The 21,830-nt window shown below is 51.6% G+C and overlaps 1 protein-coding gene across 2 annotated transcripts in view; it reads left to right on the forward strand.

The window, feature by feature from the left end:
* Positions 1 to 21,830, forward strand: part of Alpl (alkaline phosphatase, biomineralization associated) — a 56,797-nt gene that overhangs the window by 28,820 nt on the left and 6,147 nt on the right. For both annotated transcript variants that reach the window (XM_052717856.1, XM_052717858.1), the window contains exons 2-8: positions 9,041 to 9,194; positions 14,267 to 14,386; positions 14,897 to 15,012; positions 15,946 to 16,120; positions 16,676 to 16,851; positions 19,829 to 19,972; positions 21,679 to 21,748. In XM_052717856.1, the coding sequence (XP_052573816.1) occupies positions 9,134 to 9,194; positions 14,267 to 14,386; positions 14,897 to 15,012; positions 15,946 to 16,120; positions 16,676 to 16,851; positions 19,829 to 19,972; positions 21,679 to 21,748 (862 nt within the window). In that variant the 5' untranslated portion in view covers positions 9,041 to 9,133. The remainder of the gene's footprint in view (positions 1 to 9,040; positions 9,195 to 14,266; positions 14,387 to 14,896; positions 15,013 to 15,945; positions 16,121 to 16,675; positions 16,852 to 19,828; positions 19,973 to 21,678; positions 21,749 to 21,830) is intronic.

Genomic DNA, 21,830 nt, shown 5'->3' on the forward strand with positions numbered 1-21,830 from the left:
GGGTGGTAGGGAAGTCACGGCGGGAGGAGCCCGAAGCAGCTGGTGGCATCGAACGAACCCACAGACAGGAAGTAGGTGAACACACACCGCTGCGGGGTTCTTCTCCACCTTACCCAGACCAGGACTCTAGCCTGGGAATGCGTCACCAGATCTTTGAAATCCGATTCAATCACAGTAACCCCCCATGGGCACACTCCAAGGCCAGTCTTCTAGAGGATTCTAAAGTCTTGACATTAACACTGGCCATCACAGTAGCTGAGGATGACCTTGAACTCCTGGCCCTTCTGCACCACCTCCCAATTACTGGAATGACAGGCAAGCGCCATCACGCCTGGTTTATGCTGGGATGTGGATGGAGCCCGGGGCTTTCTCCGTGCTAGGCAAGCACTCGACCCTGTGGGCCAGACCCCTGCCCCTTCTTAGCTTTTATCTCATAAAGGGCCTGGCACATAGTAGGTACTTTGTTTACACTGGCTGCTCAGTCATCTCTCCAGAACTAGAATAGAGTTGGGTATACAGCAGGCGCTCGGCAAATGTTCTGGAGTGAGGAGTGAATGGACAAAGTTGAGTGAACAGCCATCAGGCAGCCCTCCCCACAACCTCTCCCAGGAGTGGAGTGGGGGAGGGGAACTTTGTGGGTTCCATCTCATCCTTCCTGCCTAATCCCAGGAGATTAACTCAGGGGTAAGGCGAGGTCACCGGCCGCTGACCCCAGGCTTCAGAGCCAGCAGGTTTGTGTGACAACCACATCTAAGGGCTCTCTTCACTCCAAGATGGCGCTCCTGTCACCCACCTTGGACACGGTGGTCACGGCGGTTGGCAGCCTCCTCCTGTTCATGCTGGCCCTGGGCCTGCTGTGCTTCTTCACCTGTCGCCTGGCCAGGCCACTCAGGTAGGGGACCCTAACTCCTGTCCCTGCCAAGGGCTCTGTCCCAAGTGACTGTTCGTATGAAAAAAAAGATAGACACTCGTCTCTCCTCTCCCTGGTGGGGAAACTGAGGCCAGAAGAGGACGAAGCCCCGGAGAAGGCGATGGCAGAGTCAGCCTGCGTGTGTATGTGGCTATCAGCTGATTGGAGGGGCCTTAGCTCAGTTTTGTGAACTGTGATGTGAGGGCAGCAATACCTGCGGCTGGGGGCCGTGAGAGCTCACAGGTGAACATGACAGTGCCTGGTAATGGACGTCTTTCGTCTTTCAGATTGTCCTGGCTCTATTGATACCAGCTGGAGCCTGGCGTTCTGCCAAACTCTGGAGCCACTGCCTCAGAATGCCATTGTCAGGGCCCAGGCGCAGCCAGCTCAGCCTTCCTTCTGGCCTGCCAAGTAGCTGCTTCCTCACCCAAAGCCAGAGCCCAGCCAGAGCCATTGCGCTCTTGTCCTAAAGAATCCGATCACGTAGCTGGAAGCCTGGCAGAGAGACCAGGCTAGGCAGTAGGAGGGAACTATGGACCAGCGTCCACTCCAACAATGGGTGGTGGGCAGCCGGGACTCCCCCAGACCGGGCCCAGCAAAGTCCGTGACTCACCCTGAGCTGCCTGGGGTGAGGGAGGGGAGGAGTGTGAGCCGAGGCAGGGGGCTGAAGGATTTCCTAGGTCTCCAGGTGCTCAGTGCCACACGGTCATCTTAATGCAGGGCCAGAGTTCTGTGTCCCAGGCTGACCGTGGGCCTCAGGCTCAGTGTGCAAAGACCTTCACTGTTTGGGTCTGCAGTTTCCAGAGCTTCCCCCTGGAGGGAAGAGACTCTGGACCCTCAGACTAACCACGCGGGCTGCCAGAGCCCATTTAGCGGGCCTCCTCCGTTCTTTAGACACTGGATGCGGAGGGAGTGGAATGCGTTCTATTTCTCAGGCCACAAGTACTGCGGCTTCGCCGTCACTCCTTTACTCCTTCATCCGTGCTCCTGTGCCACCCACAGTGTTTGGTCCTTTGTGGTCCCTCCTCAAGCTCTGTCCATGCTGCAGGTCTGACAGCTAGTTTTGCTACTACTGATACATCACAGCCGTAGATGTGACGTCATGTTACCAACACGTTTTCCTTGTTATGGACAAGAGCTCGCTGGGTCAAAAGCCAGTGTAAACAGGGAATGTGCCATGGTTCTCCCTAATGGTTTCTTTAAAGTTTTGGCATAAGGCTTTCACCATTTTACCAAGTTAAAGACATTTTGGGGGGCCCACTTAGAGTGGAGTTCAGGGGCCAGAGCAGTTTGCCTCACACGTGGGAGGCCTGGGGTTCTATCTAGAAGCAAGGGAGGGAGGAAGGGAGGAAAAAGGAGAGAAGAGGAAGAAAATCCCACAGTTCTTTTCAGCCTGACTTTCTGAGGCTCCTGTCACATTATTTGGATGCCCTGTCCCTCTCACAGACATCGAGTCTCATCAAGATTGTGACAGCGCTAGACGCCCTTGATCCCCAAATTTATGCCTCTAGCCAAGAGCTGCCAGGCTTATCTCCAACCGTCTGTTCTTCCCAATGACATCTCAAACCCATCTCGTCAAATTCAAGTCCCTGAGTTGTCCCCACAAAATCCACTCCGCCCCACACTTCCAAATGCCACCTCAATGCTGAAAGATGAGTTCTTTCACCCGATGATCAGAAACAAGGACGAGATGTTGATTTTCACCCTTCCTGTTCTTCCTCACACTAGACCAGTACAAAAAGCAAGGGGACAGAGTGGGAAAGTCACGTGAGTAGGAAGGAGAAAGCAAAACTTTGTTTACTTATAAAGTTATTACATTTTATTTGCTTTGTGTGTGAGAGTGTGTGCATGTGTGTGTGTGTGTGTGCGCGCGCGCGCGCGCGCGCGCAGTTCAGAGGAAGCTTTTAGGAATCAGTTCTCTCCTTCCATCCTATGGGTCCCTGGGATCGAACTTAGGTTGCCAGGCTTTCCAATGGAACCATCTTGCTGGCCCTTAAGCTCTTGGTAAATTACACGCTTGCTACATAGAAAATGCCAAGGAATCCCCACATGTACACACAAAAGCTTAGAATTTAAGTGAGTTCAGCATATAAGGTCAAAATGTAAAACAACAAGGTATTTCTTTATAGTAGTACTAAAGAAACAAATATGCAATACAGCAACTCCCCCCATGAGAGAAATGCGTAGATATAAATGTAACAAAGCCTGTCTAAATTCTATATGCTGATCAATCAAAGTACCAGAGGGATGGAGAGAGGTACTGTGTTCATGACAAAAAAAAATCTATACTGCACTCTCCCCACACTGATCAATGGCTTTCTTTATATGTATTAAAATTTTATTTTTAGCCGGGCGGTGGTGGCGCATGCCTTTAATCCCAGCACTTGGGAGGCAGAGCCAGGCGGATCTCTGTGAGTTCGAGGCCAGCCTGGGCTACCAAGTGAGTTCCAGGACAGGCGCAAAGCTACACAGAGAAACCCTGTCTCGAAAAACCAAAAAAAAAAAAAAAAAAAAAAAAAAAAAAAAAAAAATTTTATTTTTATGTGTAGGAGTGCTTCGTCTGCATGTATGTCTGTGTGTCACGTGTGTGTCTGGTACCCTCGGAGTTCAGAAGAGGGCATCAGAGTCCCTGAAACTGGAGTTGCAGATGGTTGTAAGCCACCCTGTGGGTGCCGGGAATCAAACGCTTTCCAAGAGCTGCCAGTGCTCTTAAGCAGAGAGCCGTATCTCCAGCACCTATATGAATTTAAACTTATATATATGGGTTGTGTGTGAGAGACAGCGTGTGTGCTCATGTGCCATGGTGCATGCATGAAACCAGAGGACAACTTGCAGGAGTCAGCTTACTCCTTCCACCATGTGGGTTCCGGGACTTGAACTCAGGTCATCAGGCTTGGCAGCAGGCGCCTTTATCTGCTGAGCCGCCTCACCGGCCGAATCAATTTGTTTCGTACAGTGCTGGAAAGTGGTGATCGAGGACAAATCGGGACTGCCGGGTTTAGCCATGGGGATTGCTTGATGACAGAGAGACAGCACAGGCTTGGGTGACAAGGCAGGTCTCCACCCTCATCATGGCAGCGTGGAAGAAGTCTATTCTTGGGTCAGACCTCAGCCTTTGCTTTACACTTGAGGAAATGGAGGGGTTGAGGTTGCTGTAGTAATCTTGCTGCTATTTCTGGACTCAGAAGCCCTATGGTCAATGTTCAGCTCTCCATCGGCTTGTTTGTAAGCACAGGCTAAGCATGTCTCCTCTCAAAGTCTTGGTCTGGTCGTCTGTCATGGGAGACAAGTAAAGTTTCCTCTTTGCTCACTGCAGAAGTTGGTCATGGGAACCTGACTGGAAATCCCATACCGGGCTGCCATCTCAACTTGACTGTGTTCCCAAAGGATGGCTTCAGCCTTAGAGACCGTAACACACTTGCAGAGAAGTCCCCATGCCATAAAGTAAGAGATGGCTCGATTTTCAAACCAAGCCCAAGGGCAGACCTGCACCTCATCAGTAAGCAGACAGCACCTGAACCTCAGAAGTTCCCATGGGTCCCCTTCCGGCTCCACACCTACACCCTTGTACTGTCTTATGCCACCCTATCTAGCGGAATAAGTACCCAAAACAAAGGGGTGCTGTAGCCTGTGTGGTTCTGCTATTAATGCTGGTGTGTGCTTAGGTTCTGGCTTTCCTGGCTCGGCCTCACATGGTTAGGGGCATGTGTGTTGCTGGACGGCACTGTCAACCATGAGTTTCCAACTCCTCTGTGTGGTGGGCTGGACACATGTAACAAGGCTGGCATAAAATAAAAAGGGTCCCATGGCAGCTGTATGGTGCTCAGCTGTGTTGGGTGATGCCAGGTGCCCAAAATTGCATCCATTGACACTCTTCCGGTAGTGAATGGCCACCTCAGTCCTTCCTAGGAGCACAGATAATCGAGGTAAAGCCTTAGGGCAGCAGTTCTCAACCTGTGGATTGCAACCCCTTTGGGATCACTCTTGAAAAATTTTAAGGACCAGCCTTAATAATCTCCTTCCCAGGGGCCCAGAAGAGAAGCTACAAATGGCGTGAATTGTTTTCGGGAAAAGAATCTAAGTACACCGAGCTCTTTTTCCATCTACTTTATTCCTCTGGGATAAAATTCTGTCTACACAGCTTCAGTTCTGCTCTCATGCCTAGCTCCTTTCTTGCCTGACTTCTCTCTACATTTATCTGCTGTCCCCTCTAAGTTCTATCTTAATTCTCTCATCTTAGTTCTGCCCCATCTAGGTTCTCGTCCATCTAGTTCTTTCCCATCTCAGCTCCTCTCCCATCTCCTTCTTTCTCATCTTGTTCTTCCTCATCTTCCATCTCGTTCCTCTAGTCCTCTCTTCTAACCCTCAACCTAGTTCTTCCCCATCTCAGTTCATTCCCCTCCAGTTCTTACCCATCTGGTTCTCCCATTCTCTTTTCTCTTCTCTGTCTAGTCCTCCCAAGTCTCTGAGGCTTACAGTTATATACCCATGTAATAGCAATGCTCTAATTAAAGCAAGGTCACCAGACTTATTTTCCCCCAGGGTTACATGGAGGGGCAATAAGATCCACATAAAAGAGCAGTAATTGCCAGCCATCATCTGCAACCCAAAAGGGAAGTGACTAATGGGGAATAGAATCAACTGAGGGCTAAATTCTGTTAATAGCTGAGCAAGGGGATTTTATGTGCTCAACTATTCTCTTAGAAGTGGTTAGTTAAAGTGTTAGTGGAGTCTCCAGGCGGTGGTGGTGCACGCCTTTAATCCCAGCACTCCGGAGGCAAAGCCAGGATGATCTCTGTGAGTTCGAGGCCAGCCTGGTCTACAAAGTGAGTTCCAGGAAAGGCGCAAAACTACACAGAGAAACCCTGTCTCGAAAAAACAAAACAAAAAAGTGTTAGGAGTCTACCAGTGATGAGTGAAAATAAAACTGCCTTATTTTCCTTTGTCCCCTTATCTGTCCAAGCTATCTTGGTTACTGCTTTCTGGCAGGGTGGGGGAGTGTACTCGGTGGCTGGGCAGCCTGAGTCAGCTTGATGGACCTGTAAGTAGAAAGCTTTTAGCTCTGGGTTAATAGTTAAAGGGAGATCTAAAACTAGAGATAAGACTTTGGAAAGGAGAAAGTTAAGCTTAATTAGCACATCTGCCAGGCCTTCTCAAACAGGCAGTCTGGGTGCTTAAGTCTGTTCTTAGAGATACTGTCCATCCGGGGATGGTCCTGGCCGGATGCTGCTAATGACAATGACAGAAAGGCCTGAAATTAGGGATCCTGGCTGCGTTACTGCACAGAAAGTTATCTAAATATTCCTTAGAGGGGAAATTGTGCCCAATGAATAATGGAAAAGCTACAATAGCACATGAGAAATTCATAGTAGGAAACAGCTAATAATCAAAAGCCAGTATCACCAAGACTCCTTGAGTCTCAGCTTGACCTGGAAGGCCCTTGGCTTCTTCTGGGTATTAGCTTGCCATAATCAGCTGAAATCCTACTTCATATATTTTTGCGGCTTGCAATAGATAGTATATCAGATATTTACATTATGATTCATAACAGTAGCAGGATTACAGTTATGAAGTAGCAATGAAATAATTTTATGGGGTTGGGGGTCACCACAACATGAACTGTATTAAGGGTCGCAGTATTAGGAGGGTTGAGAACCACTGGAGGCTGCCATTGTAGTGGCTGGGATGGACCAGGAAAGAATTATTTTGAAAACAGAGATATGCATGCTAACAGTTGAGGCTTTGTGAAGTTGGGGGAAATGTGTTGGACTTCATCCTGAAAGAGGTGACTTCAGATTTAAACAGCTGTGAATAATATTATAACGCATTAATATTTTTATGTCTACATAATGGCTTTTCTAATTTTAGGATTTACTATGAAATTATTTGGCACCTATTTTTTATGTTTATTTATTTATTATGTATATAGTGTTCTGTCTGCACACCAGAAGAGGGCACCAGATCCTATTGTAGATGATTGTGAGTCACCATTCGGTTGCTGGGAATCGAACTTAGGACCTCTGGAAGAGCAGTCAGTGCTCTTAGCCTCTGAGCCAACTCTCCAGCCCCTTATTTGGCATTTAAAGTAGAATTAAAACAATTATTTTTAAATTTAGCAATCACCTGAATTGACCTCAGAGATAAGTGCAGTTGGACACTAGATAGAGGGTGTTTCCTCCGGATCTCTACCTTCTTCTATCCGCCCTTCCTACACCAGAGCCTTACCTCCTTCTGGTAGATTGGTGGCTTACCTGTCCCAACACCTTTCTCACCAAAGAATTTTGGTCATTTCCGTTTCCCACCACAGATGAGATAATCACATCCGAGCTTGGGCTAATATAGTAACACTATTTTCCAACAAAGCTCTTGGTATTTAAAATCACACTGTAGCAGCCTTAGTCAGACGGTTAGACATTCTGTAGCTAGCTGCCTGTGATCGCAACAACGTGGCCGCAGCTAAAAGCATGCGTAAGCCATTTGTACACACTCATTTTAGGCAGCTTGGGAAAAAAAATTAAGAGGAAATAATTCCTAGTCTTGCCACCAGAGCAAACTACCAGTTAATGTTTGCTGTCTTTCTTCTAGTCCTTTAAAAAATATTTGTAGCTGGGTGTGATAGCGCCCATCTTTAATCCCAGGCAGAGGCAGGCTGATTTCTGTGAGTTCAAGGCCAGCCTAGTCTACCAAGCAAGTTCCAGGACAGCCAAGACCGTTACACAAAGAAACCCTATTGAAAAACAAAAACAACAACAACAACAAGAAAGAAAGGAAGGAAGGAAGGAAGGAAGGAAGGAAGGAAGGAAGAAAGGAAGGAAGGAAGGAAGGAAGGAAGGAAAAGAAAAAATAATTTAAAAAGTTTTAGGTGAGCTGAGGGTGTCGCTCAGCTGTAGGAAGCCTGAAGCCCAGAGTTTGATGCCCAGCACGGGAGTGGGGGGATGGGGGGTGGGGTGGAGGTGGAGAGCAGATGTATTCTTCAAATGTATTGTTGTGTGTGTATGAGTTCAGGAGTGCCATGGTGCATGTGGGAGGTCAGAGGACAATGCAGGAATCAGTCCGTTCCCTCCTTCCACCCTGTGGGTTCTGTTCAGGGACTGCACCACGGAGTCAGGCTTGAAACTAGTGTCTTTACCTTCCGAGCCACCTCCCAAGTCCCAGGGGACCTTTCAAAGTTGGTTGTCTTCTTCCACTGTAGCTTCCGGACATCAAACTCATGTCCCCGGCCTTGTTTGGCTTTACCTGCTGAGCCAGCTCCCCAGCTCCAAGGCAGACTATCTCAACAGATACCCAGCGCAGAAGGTGTGCCCGGGGCCAAGGAGCCTGTGGGAAGCTGCTTAGTATATTAGTCACTAGGGAAATGCAAGCTCAGACCAAAGAGCCTGAATTCTAACTCAGCGGCAAACAATTGTCCAGCTTGCATGAGGCGCTGGGTTTGATCCCCAGCATTGACCCAAAAAAGGAAAAAAGGAAATAATTGGGGTAAGTGCAGAGAAGATCATAAAAAAAAAAAAAAAAAATCAAAGTCAGCTGCTGAGGCACACCCATGTAATCCCAGCACTTGGTGGGCATAGGCAGGAGGATCAGGAGTTCAAGGTCATCCTCAGTCAGTCTGAGCTACAAAGATACTTCTGCTTTTATACCTCTTACCAAAAATGGATACTTCCTTGAAGAGAATGTGGCAAATATTGGTGTCCTAGGGACAAATACCCTTGGGAGGAAACTGTTTTCTCCCTGCTGTGTGAGACACACAAAGGCCGTGGACTCAGGTGTAGGCTTTACTTCTTGAGGTGTGGTCCATGAGCCTGAGAGCTTCCAGAATAACAGACTCTGGGCTGGGCCTAAGGCTGCCTTGACTGGCAACCCCAACACTGGCCTCTATCAAAAGTATGGCATGAAAAGCCTGCCCTTGGGGCAGGCTAGCAGCCAGGAAGTGGGATGGTATTTATTTGCAATACAGATGCATTTATGCTTGCCCAACTATCCTTTTGATTCTGTTCCCAGAGTGGTAGCCCAGTGCCGGGCTTTTGGTGTTCAACGAGTTCTTGCTGAGCGAATCAAGGAACAAAGGCCAGGATGAGGAAAAGGCTCCATGGTTGCATCCACTTACCTTTCTTCTTCTTTTCTAACTTCTAGAATCGGAACGTCAATTAACGGCTGACACCGCCAGGCCACCTCTTCCCACCTACCCGTCTGGGCTCCAGAGAGGAACGGGTCTCGGGGTACATCATGATCTCACCATTCTTAGTACTGGCCATCGGCACCTGCCTTACCAACTCTTTTGTGCCAGGTAGACTGCAGGACTCAGGTGGAAGGAGCGGGTAGGCAGGGCGGGATGAGACTGTGGTTGGAGTTCGAGGTCATAGACTCATCATCCCAAGTATTGAGGAGATGGGAGCCAGGCGCTCAAAGCAAGACCCCTCAGCTTGCTTTTGAACTCCCTTCAGCGGGAAGATGTGTGTGTGTGTGTGTGTGCGTGTGCGTGTGCGTGTGCGTGTGCGTGTGTGCGCGCGCATTTTCTGGTCACGCCTGCAGAGACCAGAAAAGTGCACCAGATCCCCTGGAGCTGAAGTTAAAGGAAGTTGTAAACCACCCCACATGGATGCTGGGAACCCAGCTCTGGTCCTCTGAACATGCAGTGTATCTTCCTAACTGCTGGTCCATGTTTCTGTGGAAATTTCTTTGTTTTACCCATGGAAGCATTTCTATGATGTGGTATTGTGTTTAACCCTTTCCACGCCGCAGGTGATCCACTAATTCTAGATGAGTTCTTTTTTTTTTGTTTTTTGTTTTTTCGAGACAGGGTTTCTCTGTGTAGCTTTGCACCTTTCCTGGATCTCGCTCTGTAGACCAGACTGGCCTCGAACTCACAGAGATTCGCCTGCCTCTGCCTCCCGGGTGCTGGGATTAAAGGCGTGCGCCACCACCGCCTGGCTCTAGATGAGTTCTTGTAACAATGTTTTGTGCTCTCAATTCAAATCTCTGGCTCAGACACAGGCTGTCTCTCCCATTCCATCTCTTGCTCCACCTAAGTCACAACAGCTTCAGCTGACCCTGTGTCTGCCCTGGCACCCCCAGAGTTCTACAGTCACCCCTATCCACTCCTCTGATCTTTGATCTCCCCTTGAAGTCCTTCTGGGGATTTCCACCACTCTCCTTTCCATTCTTGAGTTTAGGGACTGGGTTTAGTTGATTCTCTTTCTCGGCATTTCTTTTTTCTTCTCCATGTATATCTGTGTTCCGTGTGCATGCAGTGACCATGGAGGCCAGGAGAGGGCCTTGGATCCCCTGGGACTGGAGTTACAGACAATTGTGAGCCACCATGTGGGTGCTGGAAATCAAACTGAGGCCCTCTAGAAGAGCAGCCAGTGCCGCTAACCACCGAGCCACCTCTCCAGCCCTTCACCTTATTTCTGAGATGAGGTCTCTGACTGAACCTGGAGCTCACCTTTTTAACTAAACTGGCTGGCCAGCAAGCCCTGGAATCCACCTGCCTTGGTTCCCCAACACTGGGATTACAGATGCGTGTTGGGGATCTGAACTCAGATCCTCCTCCTTGCAGAGCAAGAACTTTAGCCCTGGGCTCATCTTTCCTGGCATTTCTGCAACTAGAGTCAGCAAGGAGAGCCCTCCTTGGCTTCATCCATCATGTGGCTGAAAGTCCTGCCTTGCTCTCTGTGAGCCTCAGTTTCTCCATCTGTCTGGTGGAGATAATGCCGCTCCTCTTTGGAGCCATTAAGGGGTTGCAGGGACTGACTCGGTATCGGACGAGAAGTGAGTTCACAGAGAATGCTGGTTTCTTCTCTTAGCAACTCCCTTGTTTCAGCAGAGGAGATGGGGCTTCAGAGTGTTTGCTTCAACGGTGGTGGGGCTCCCAGACCAGCATGTTCTCTGGAGGCCAGTGAGGCCCATCCATGAGCACCCTTAGGAATCCAGGTTCCCCTGGTCAGGGTCCCTGCTTCTCAGCATACACAAGCCACCTGGATGTGAGAGATGAGCCAGAGATAGAAAAGGAAGAGATAAACAAAACCAACCAAACAAAAAAACCCGGATGGGTCTGGGGAGATGGCTCAGTGGTTAAGAACACCAGCTGCTCTTCCAGAGGACCCAGGTTTGACTCCCAGCATCTACATGGCAGCTCACAACCATCTATAAATCCAGTCCCAGGGGACCCAATAGCCCCTTCTGGACTCTGTGGACACCAGGCATATATGTGGTACCCAGACATACATACATGCAGGAAAAGTACCCATATACATTTTTAAAAGCAACAGATGGAAAAGATCTGCTAATATTCAACAATTTAATTTTCGCTTCTCTTTCTAACCATTTAAAATAAATTTTAATTACAGTTTATTTATTTGTGTGTGTGTGTGTGTGTGCGTGTGCGTGTGCGTGTGTGTGTGTGTGTGTGTGTGTGCATGCATGCACACGCATTCATATGGGAAGATCAGAGGACAAGCTGTATGAGTCAGTTCTCTGCTTCTACTTTATGGGTCCCAGGCATAAAACTCAGATCAGCTATCCTGGCAGCAAGTGTCTTTGCCCACTGAGCCTTCTCACCAGCCCCGTTATAGCCATTCTCTAAGGAGAATGTCATGTTGTTACACTGTCTGCTTTTTATAATTAATTATAACTCACAGTAAAGAGCATAAATCTTAGCTGTCCAGAATGATGAGTTTTCATATATATGTTTGTGGAGGCACTGTCCAAATTAGGGGGACATTCCCAGGCATAGAGCAGAGACTAGCTTCTCAGTGCCCCTCCCAACAACTCCTTCCTGGTGCCAAGCAACATTCTGTATGTTCTGGACCCCATATAAGTGGATTCATGCAGTGGGTACTAATTAGTACCTTAGGACATAATGTCACATCCTGGGCATCGGTCCCTGCCATTTGTCCCCTGAAACAAAGGTCTCCTGGTATTCAGTCATCCAAACTGTTATTGCTTAATACTACCAGATCTTTGGCAAGGAGGTTGGTTTGGTATTGACTCAGCCCTTCCTAGAAGCAGGCCCTGGAGTCCTCTTTGGATTCCCAATCTAGCAGAGACCAGTTAGAATGGTGGCAGGGCCAGTATTGAGAAAGATCATGGACATGGGGCAGACTGGCGTCAGTCAGGCCCAGTGTCTGCCTGACTGCTGGGGGTAATGAGCATGTGGTCAGAAAGGGCTGAAGTTCTTCAACCCCCAAGTGACACTCAGTGACTGCAGAGGCTCTGTGACCAAGGACGTTCTGGTGTGTGTGAGGAAGAGACTGGAATCATCCAGGTTTGCAGAACCAGTGATCTAAACCATTGTCCTAGGGGCTGGGGAGATGAGGGCTCAGCTGATAAGGATCTAAGTTTGGTCCCCAGCTGCCATGTGAAAAGCTAGATGTGGGGGCATATGCTTGTAATCCAGGACTGGGGGAGTGGGAACTGGAGGGTTCCTGGGGCTTGCTGTTCAGCACAGCCAAATCAGCTCCAGGGCCCAGTGAGAGACCCTATCTCAAAAAACAAGGGGGGGGGGCTATCTGTTATATATAATCTTATGCCCTCCATCACTAGCTCCCCATTCCATTCACCCTGGTCAAAAACTAGAGCAAAGAACTTACCCAATGGCCAGAGCTGGACAGCAAGACCCAGGCCTCCAGATTCCACTGGGGGTCTCCACTGTGAGGTGTGAAACTGGGGGTCCCAGCAGACACTTCTAAAACAGAAGGGCTTAGGGACGAAGACAGTGTTTGGGGTGCAGGACATATGAGAGGAAATCATGGAGGAGGCTGGAGGCTGGGAGGCCCAAGGCTTGAGGTAGAGTGTAGTCCCCCCATCCCTGGGTTGTCCGTAGTGGCCATTGCTTGGTGACCTGAATGTCCTCAGGTCTTCCCCAGCAGCTCATTTTTGCTCTCTTCCCTTCCTGCTGAGAGGAAGTGATGCTCCTCCTATGAGGTCGCTGAGAAGGGACAGAAGATGTGTGTGTTCCGAGCTCTTGGCACACAGGCTGAGATCCACACAGGTACCAGGACAGAGTAGCTTCACGTTGTCCTGAGAGGCAAGTGTGGGCCTGATCAGGCTGGAACATGTGACCGTAGCTCCAGCCCACAGACGTACACTGTGACCCTGAACTGGACCCTTCATCTCTGCTGGCCTCTGCCTCACCCTGGCCAAAGTGGGAGGTCTCTGGAGGAGGCATCTATACAGGGCCTTCAACTTTGGACTTCTAGTTCGGTGGCTGGGGCCAGTGGGGCCAGAAAAACCCAGAAAAGAAGCCTTGTAGACAGTGGAGACCCTTCACCACTTCCAGAGATGGGACCCTAGGGGTCTCCTAGGAATACAGGGTTGGAAAAAGGTGAAAGGGCATCTTCAGACCCTCTGTGAAGCAGGTCTGTCACTTCCACATTTAGTGCAATCCTCAAAAAGACCCTGATAGCCAGGCGATGGTGGCACACACCTTTAATCTGAGCATGAGGGAGGCAGAGGCAGGTGGATCTCTGTGAGTTAGAGGACAGCCAGGACTACACAGAGAAACCCTGTTTCAACAACAACAAAAAAAGAAAAAGAAAAAAGAAAGAAAAAAGAAAAGGCCTGAACAAAGGTACAGATAACCCATTTGACAGGTGAAGAAACTGAGGCTCAGGGAAGTGATTTGCCCAGACTACCACAGCTATGGGTTGGTTACTACAGGAGATAGAAACGGAGAGGGGAAGAGGAAGAGGAGAGACTCTAGCTCTTATTAACTCTAACTAAGGTGCTGGCCCAGGGAGGTAGTGGGAATTGGAGAGTGAGGTGGGGGGGGGGGGGGGCGTAGAGCCTCAGCCAATCCCTTCCCAGCTACCCCAACAGGAGTGCCTTGTCTGTACATGTGACGCATTCTACCCAGGGCGATGCTTGCTTTCCAGCTCTGCTCTCAGGGTTCTCGCAAGATGCCCCAATCCCGCTGAACCCGCTGTAATGAACAAGCCAGGTAGAGTTTATCATTGATGGCTGATTACCTCTAGGAACTTGGGCAGCGGTTTGTTCCTGTAAAGAGGTTAAAGATTACCCTGCTGGCTGCTGGCTGTGGCCGCACCTGCTCCCTGCTGGGTGAAGGGCAAGTGTGGGTTTCGCAGGGAAATCTAACTCTACCAAACTTGTTCATGCTGGGTGTCTTTGGGAGAGTCACTTGGTGTCTCTGATCTTTGGTTTCTTCATTTTGAGGTGTGTGAAGATGCCGGTGTCCCCAGGCTTCTTTATGGGGTTTGCCTGGAACCTGTTCACAAACCTCCACTGCCTCCTCCATGTTAAGATCATCTCATCCCCCAGCAAGGAGCTACTGGGGTGTCTGTAATATTGGGAAGGGATAGCCAATTCCCCACATAACCAAACAACCACCTCTCTCTGCAGAGAAAGAGAAAGACCCCAATTACTGGCGACAGCAAGCTCAGGAGACCTTGAAAAATGCCCTGAAACTCCAGAAGCTCAATACCAATGTGGCCAAGAATGTCATCATGTTCCTTGGAGATGGTGAGGCTGGGAATGGTGGGACTGGAAATGGTGGGACTGGGGAAACTGAGGCTGGGAATGGTGGGGCTGGAAATAGTGAGGCTGGGAATGGTGGGACTGGGAAAACTGAGGCTGGGAATGGTGGGGCTGGGAACGGTGGGACTGGGAATGGTGGGACTGGGGACAGTTACCCTGGGAATGTTGCGGCGGGGGCATTGGGGCTGGGAGTGTTGAGGCTGGGGCATTGGAGCCTGAGACAATGGGTATCTAGAAAGGATGATTCCTGGTAGCAAATAAAAGGGCCATGTGGAGGAGAGCTCTGAGAGATAGATTTAGGAGAAAGGACCAAGCTGTGGTCCCTGAGAGTACTGTATGAAAGGACAGAGATACCGTCCCGTGACATTTACAGAGCCATGCCCTTCTGTCGGCTGCCCCCTGCCCTGACTGTCTTGGCACTGAACTAGAGATCTCTGGATGCCTGGGAAAACTGATTGGAGGGCCTGAGAGTCTGAGCTGTCTGTCTCCACACAGGGATGGGCGTCTCCACAGTGACGGCCGCCCGCATCCTTAAGGGCCAGCTTCACCACAACACGGGGGAGGAAACACGGCTGGAGATGGACAAGTTCCCGTTTGTGGCCCTCTCCAAGGTGAGCCCTGGCCCAGGTCCACTCTCCACCCAGTGGACCGGGAAGCCGTCAGACCTCCCGGGTCGAGTGGTCCCACTGTGGAACCAGGACAGGAGCAGCCACTCCCAAGGTTTTTGAGGCAAATTTTAGCGCATTGATCTAGAGTCTGTTGGTGTGTAACATGCCCAGGAGACAATACCTGCAGTCTAGCTTGAATCTTTCCCAAGCTGCCGGTGTCCGTGTAACCCACACCTGGCTGTTGCAACGGAGCGTAGACCTGCTGTCCCCCGAGCCGCGTCCTGTCCTTGTCTCTTTCTCCACTGACAGCAGTCACTGTCCTGACCCCTACACCTTTGGTTGTACCTGCTCTTGTGTTTTTGTAAACAGAGTCAGCCTAGCTCACACCTCCCAGGTTAGATTGCCAGTGTGAGTCATTCAGTACCCTGCATGCCAGGGGGCAGCTGTGGTTATTGGGGGAAGGTATATAATATAGCAAGCACCTCCCAGCCAGGCTTCTTCTAGGGGAAGAGTGGGGGCTGTCGTTTCTGGACCTCTGGGGCGCTCTCAGGCTCATGGGGGCCAAGAAGGTAGGCCTATAGGATCTCCCTGGGAAGTCTGGACATAGTGGTAACCATCTGCAGGGGCAGCAGAGAAGCCACGTTGGTCTCTCAGACCCACCGTCCCCTCCCGGCATCTCCTCCCCTCAGGGACATTTTTTCCTCTCCCTCTGCCCAACCCACCTGCTCCCCACCCTTTGCTGGTTCCACAGACCCTGACTCAGAGGGAAACCTTGAGTTCTGCCAAGGCATGGGAAGCAAGCAGCTCAGTCAGGTGACCTTCTGCTTCCGGGGGACCTCAATGAGCAGCAGCGTCCCTCACGTGTTCCCTTTATGGAAATGGAGGTGGGGTGTCCACGGTGGGTGCCCGTCCCCTGACTCTCCCTCCCACCCGCAGACATACAATACCAACGCTCAGGTCCCCGACAGCGCGGGCACCGCCACGGCCTACTTGTGTGGTGTGAAGGCCAATGAGGGCACTGTGGGAGTGAGCGCAGCCACTGAGCGTACACGGTGCAACACCACTCAGGGGAACGAGGTCACCTCCATCCTGCGCTGGGCCAAGGATGCTGGTGAGCCATCACAGGCAGAGCTCCTGTGACTGTCTGGGTCTTAGCCTCCCCATCCGTGCTAAGGATGTGCATGGGAGGGTGGAAGCAGGTTCTCCAGAGCCTCTGGCTCCCCTGTAGAGGAGCCAGGGGAGCCCCTCCTGAGCTGAGGGGTCTGCGCGCTTCACTACAGACTGGGCACGACAATGAAGCCCCCTAGTTCTGAGTGAAGGTCAAAGCACCAAGTCAGGGCCAGCCTGCAGCAGTTCAGAGTGACTGCTCCTTCCTTCTGCCCCAGGGACATTGAAGGCAGGGTGACAGAGCCCTTCTCTCTCCATCTGAGGTCCCTTTGGGGCTGCCTAGGGCTTCCTTTAGTCATGGGCTTCACAAGTTACGGATGCAGGAGAGGACCTCAGCCCACCTCAGGTACAGGGAAGGGTGTTCAGCTGCATCTGCCTTCATGCAAACTAGGGAAACTGAGGCCCAGGCAACCAGAGGAACTGATGGGAGGCAGTCTGTGGCAGGGAGGGGGAGGTAGAAGTCTGAAGGTGTGCTAACCTCTCCTGTCCTGTACCTCAGGGAAGTCTGTGGGCATCGTGACCACCACACGGGTAAATCATGCCACCCCCAGTGCAGCCTACGCACACTCGGCTGATCGGGACTGGTACTCAGATAATGAGATGCCGCCAGAGGCTCTGAGCCAGGGCTGCAAGGACATCGCATATCAGCTAATGCACAACATCAGGGACATTGATGTAAGTGGGAGCGCCAGGCATGGATGGGGTGACAGGGTGGGGGACAGTGAGGTGCTAGGAGCGGGGGGGGGGGGTCAGGGTGGCGGGGGCAGTGGGGCTTAGGCCCAGGATGGCCTGGGAAAGGCCTGGGTTCTCCACACACCTGGGAGAGCTCCCAAACCGTTCGGGGATTTGTGGTTGGGTCAGGCACCACTGTGAGGTTTCTCTGCGGTGGAGCTGTGAGGCAAACCATCACTGCCGCACCCCATCCCCAGGACTCACTGCCACCTACCTCCCTGGTATCCACTGACGTCTCCCACATACACCCAGTATACACTGATAAACACACACACACACACACACACACACACACACACATACACACACACATACACACACGCACATGCACACACGGAGTATATGCACAGACACACAGTGTGGTCTTGGAGATGGCCTGCCCTCTGTATTCACACTTGCACAGAGCGGCACATGCCTGCACACAGAGCTGACATGCCCGGGAAAGGTCCAGAGCATGCCATACCTCTCCCACCCTTTCTCTGCTCTTCACTAGCTTCTGTGACCTTGTGCCGTTACCTAACCTCTCTGAGCTTCCCCTTGCACAACCTTCTGCCAACTGGACCTGCTACAGCAGCTCACTGCAAGAACTAAGTGAGTCAATCCCAGCTGAGTTTGGCACAGAGCCTGCCCTGTGAGTGCTCAAGCGGCAGCCCTTACATGTAGGCCACCTGTCCTTGACGCACACACCTCAACACCCAAACACGTTCTTACATGCAGGCCTCAGCTCTTGGGGAGAATTTCTGAATTGTTCTTTTTCTGCTACAAGGGTTGACCATGACTTAGGCCCGTTGAGCCTGAAATCTGGATCCACTGAGGCTCAGAGAAAGCCCTCAGATCCAGGGGCCGTCTCTCCCTGCCCTCCTCAATGTCACACACACACGCACACGCACACGCATACACACACACACACACACACACACACACACACACACACACACACACACACACACTTTTCCAAGTAGCCGGTGAAGCGCTGCCTTCAGGACCAGTGGTCCTGTTGACTCCTCCTAGGAAAGAGCCACCTGGGACAAAGCCACCCGTCTGGCTTTATCTCCACCTTCCAGGCAGCCCTTCCCCTCCCTTGTCCTCCCATGTCCCACCTGCCGGCTCCCAGGGCTCCCGGCTGGCTGTGCTGCAGGAGGCCAGGATGAGGTCACGTGTGAGAACACTGGTCCCAGGGCTAATTACAGTAACTCTTTAGCCAGCTTGGCCAGGGAGAGGCACTGTGGGACAAGATGCTTCGGACGGAGGCAGTGAGGGAGCTGGGGTCTCCTAGAGCCGTGAGGGCATGAGCTAAGGAGTGGGAAAGGAAACCCTTAAGGCCCCCTCTGTCCCATTTGCCCTTCTGTCACCACTACTCCAAAAGCCTCCCAGACCGTTCATGAAACGAAAATCATGGTGTCCACTCTGAAAACAAATATCTTGAGCTTTCAAGAGAGAGGGGAAGACACAAACCTAAACCCCGAAGGCAAACAGCGAGCCTGTTATTTGGGAGCTTAATGAGCCCGTGTGAAGTCTCCGTTGGGCTGGGAACCAAGCGCTCCCGGCAGGAAGATTGGGGGCTTCAGTTCCACTCTGAGAATGTCAAGGGGTCAGGTTCTGTGGGAACAGAAGGCGCCAGCAACCTGGAGTCCTTTTCTCCCCATCCCAGTCTGCACTATCCAAGTTCCTCACTGCATGGTGAGGACAAGACCTGGCCTCCTTAGGAATGAATCTGTCCATCTTCACTGTCCTCTTCTGTAGGGACATCTTCCATTGTGGGTCCCCCAGTGACCCTGGATGACTGCCTTTCTTCTCTGGATAGCCATTCCCATTTTATAGACTAGGAAACTGAGGCCCTGCAAAGTAAAAAAAACAAAAAACAAAAAACAAAAAACAAAAAACAGGCCTTTGGTTAACAAGCAGCAGAGTCAGCTCTTTACTTCAGTGTCCTTGGCCTTCCTGGGTCCCCATGGCTGTCTCTGGGGTACTTTCCCCACTGCCCGTTCAGGCACCCATCTCTCTCCTTACCCCGTAGAACCCTGGGAAATAGAATCAAAGGTAGAGAGAGAACTTGGCCCCATCTGGGGACAGTGGATCTCAGGTATCAGACAGGGGCAGCAACTTGGGCTGTTGCCCACGGTGACAGGAGGACACGGTATGGTGGTCACCATGGGCTGTGGCTGTTATGTTCTTGGCCACTGCTTTAAAAATAGTTAGGACTTCAAACATGGATTCCCTAGGCAAACAAACAACCCCGCGTCCGTCTGCCCGCGCATGCCAGCCACAGTGGATAAAATTAGCCTGGCGGTGATTACACAGACGTGAGGCCGGCCCGTGTTTGCCCAGGCAGTGGGCTGGTTCCCAGCTGGGCTGCCCCGAGACCTCCCTGGCCGAAGCCACTCACTGTGGGAGAAGAGACTCCTGGGGGCCCCTTCCTTGACTCGCGCGTACAGCAGAGCCAAAAGGGGCTTCTGGAAGAGAAACACTGGGTTCTGGGTTTGAATCTTATATGTGTTGTGCACCACTGTGTGGCTGAAGAGCAAGAAATCTCATCTCTGTGCTCGTGTCTAATCGAGAAAATGCTGGCCGCTTCCCTTGCAGCTTGGGTAGGAGGTTGAGTGAGTTACTCTGTCTTAGTGGCTCAGGATCTGGCACACAGTAAATGGTCTTTCCTCCACAGGGGGTGTTAGCCAGGTGGGGTAAGCATTCAGGAACACTAATATTCCCCCTAAAAGCCCCAAACCACAGTTCTGCTAGATCAGTGATTTCATCTCTCCAATCTGAACAAACAGAGGCTGAGAGAACACTGGCTCAGGACCTACCTGCTGGGCAAGCATCCACACCTCCACCCCGACTCTGGTAGTTGCTTTCCAGGTTGGGACCCCTGGGGCTTCTGGACAATTTAGAACCCTGGGTGTGATGGCTGTGTGTCCCTCAGGTGATCATGGGGGGCGGCCGGAAGTACATGTACCCGAAGAACAGAACTGATGTGGAATATGAACTGGATGAGAAGGCCAGGGGCACAAGGCTGGACGGCCTGGACCTCATCAGCATTTGGAAGAGCTTTAAACCCAGACACAAGGTAGCCGACGACTACAGAAGGGGTCAGCTGTGGGACCTTGGGCCACGGGACCCCCACCCATGTCTCAAATGTCCTCTTCCAGTGAGGGTCCTGTTCATTCTATCCCTTACAGACCCGTGACTGACACTCCTGCTCCCTGTAGGGAGGGCACCAAGGGGGGTGGTGACAGGGTCAGGGAGTCACCTGGATGGACCCCAGGCAGGCTGGGCACCTACAGGGGCACACAAACACAGGGAGTGTTGTGTGCCTGGATGGCAGGAAGTTGGGATCTACAGGCACGCAGAGAGGATACCACAGAAGCCTTGAGCAAGTGGGAGACATGGGGGAGGCAGTGGAGGGCACTCAGATCCCAGGCGAACGCAGCTGAACAGAAGTTGCCGGCTGAAGAGGGAGGTGTAAAGTCCTCAGAGCACATCCCTTGGGCCGGGGCGTGGGTGGGCTGGGAGGCTGGAGCAAGGTCAGGCCAGGCCCTGGTTCCTCCCAGCGGCCTCTGGCCCTTTAAACCTGCAACTGTGGGCCAGCGGGGCAGCTGGATCTGGAAATGACTGTGGTCAGGGCTGAAGACAGTGGGGAGCAGCCTGGCAGCCTCTCTGATGTCACTCTGGGGTTGGGTTTCTCAGGGTTCCAGGGCGGTCCCTGGGGAGGCTTGATGGGATGAGGCTGAGCTAAGAGTATGGTTGGGGCAGGGCTGGGGACAACCCCATGCATGGGTACAGGGTGTGGGAGTGAGCGACTTTGTCCTCTTTCCCCTCTTGGGCCGGCTTGGACAGGCAAACCAAAGAAACAAACCCCCCCGTCCTTCTTGCCTCAGTTTCCATGATCAGGGCCAGCAAGCCATCCTTCTTGCCCCAGGACTCTGAATAGACTCCTAGCATGGGGAGGGACCCATACTATGGCTCTGAGCCCTGCCCGATAGGGTCCCTGCTCTGGGCATCAATAGTATGGCCTAGAAGTGGTTCTCAATACCCTGATATATGTGTGCCTCAGCATCCTCATCTGTAAAATGGGGCCAGCTTGAGCGACTGCTGTGGGGATTGCCTGACACAGCAGGGCACTGGGGACCTGAGCCTGATTCTTGTGTCCCTTCTCCCATCCCTTCTCCCCGCTCCCAGAGAGCAACCTGGAGTATTGGAAAAACAAAACAGAAACAAAAACCTGCTCCTAAGGCCAAAGAAGGCAAGGGGCTCTCTTGAGGACACAGCAAATTCTTCACAGTGCTGGGACCACACACCTGGGCCCTGGATAACCCACACAGAGTCTCACCCTGTGTTCCTGCGCTCTGGACTCCCAAGGAACAGCAGGTGGACTTCACTCCTGCCTGGCTCTCCAGGGACCCCCAAACACCACTCATTCCTTTCTGTAGGCATTCAAGGTCTCTGTGGTCTCATTTTTACCCTGTGACACCCTTGTGGGAAAAGCAGTTCCCTGATCTCAGGTGAATCAGTTTCTACTTTGCCTTCAGGACCCCCCAAAAGGTATCACCTCTACCAGGAAGCCCTCCTTGATCCAACCCCCAGAATCCTCATCTACCCGGGTTGTACATGATAATCCCTATATATCTGTCGTTTCTTGAGTACAGAGGAGGCAGGTGCTCAGGGCAGGATGTTAAATGATGCAGGGAAACTGAACCACCCTGACTTTGAGGCCAGCCGGGGTTGTCCCCAGATTTCCCAACCTGCACTGACACAGCCCTTCCCACCCCCCAGCACTCCCACTATGTCTGGAACCGCACCGAGCTGCTGGCCCTCGACCCCTCCATGGTGGACTACCTCTTAGGTAAGTAGAGAAGATGGGGATCCCGTGGCTGGGGCTGTAAGAGGCAGCCCCCCACCCCCATGCAGGGCCTTTCCAGAGGGAG

This window comes from Peromyscus californicus, unplaced genomic scaffold (assembly GCF_007827085.1).
Source record: "Peromyscus californicus insignis strain IS unplaced genomic scaffold, ASM782708v3 Scaffold_5__1_contigs__length_169319896, whole genome shotgun sequence".
NCBI classification, from domain to species: Eukaryota; Metazoa; Chordata; class Mammalia; order Rodentia; family Cricetidae; genus Peromyscus; species Peromyscus californicus.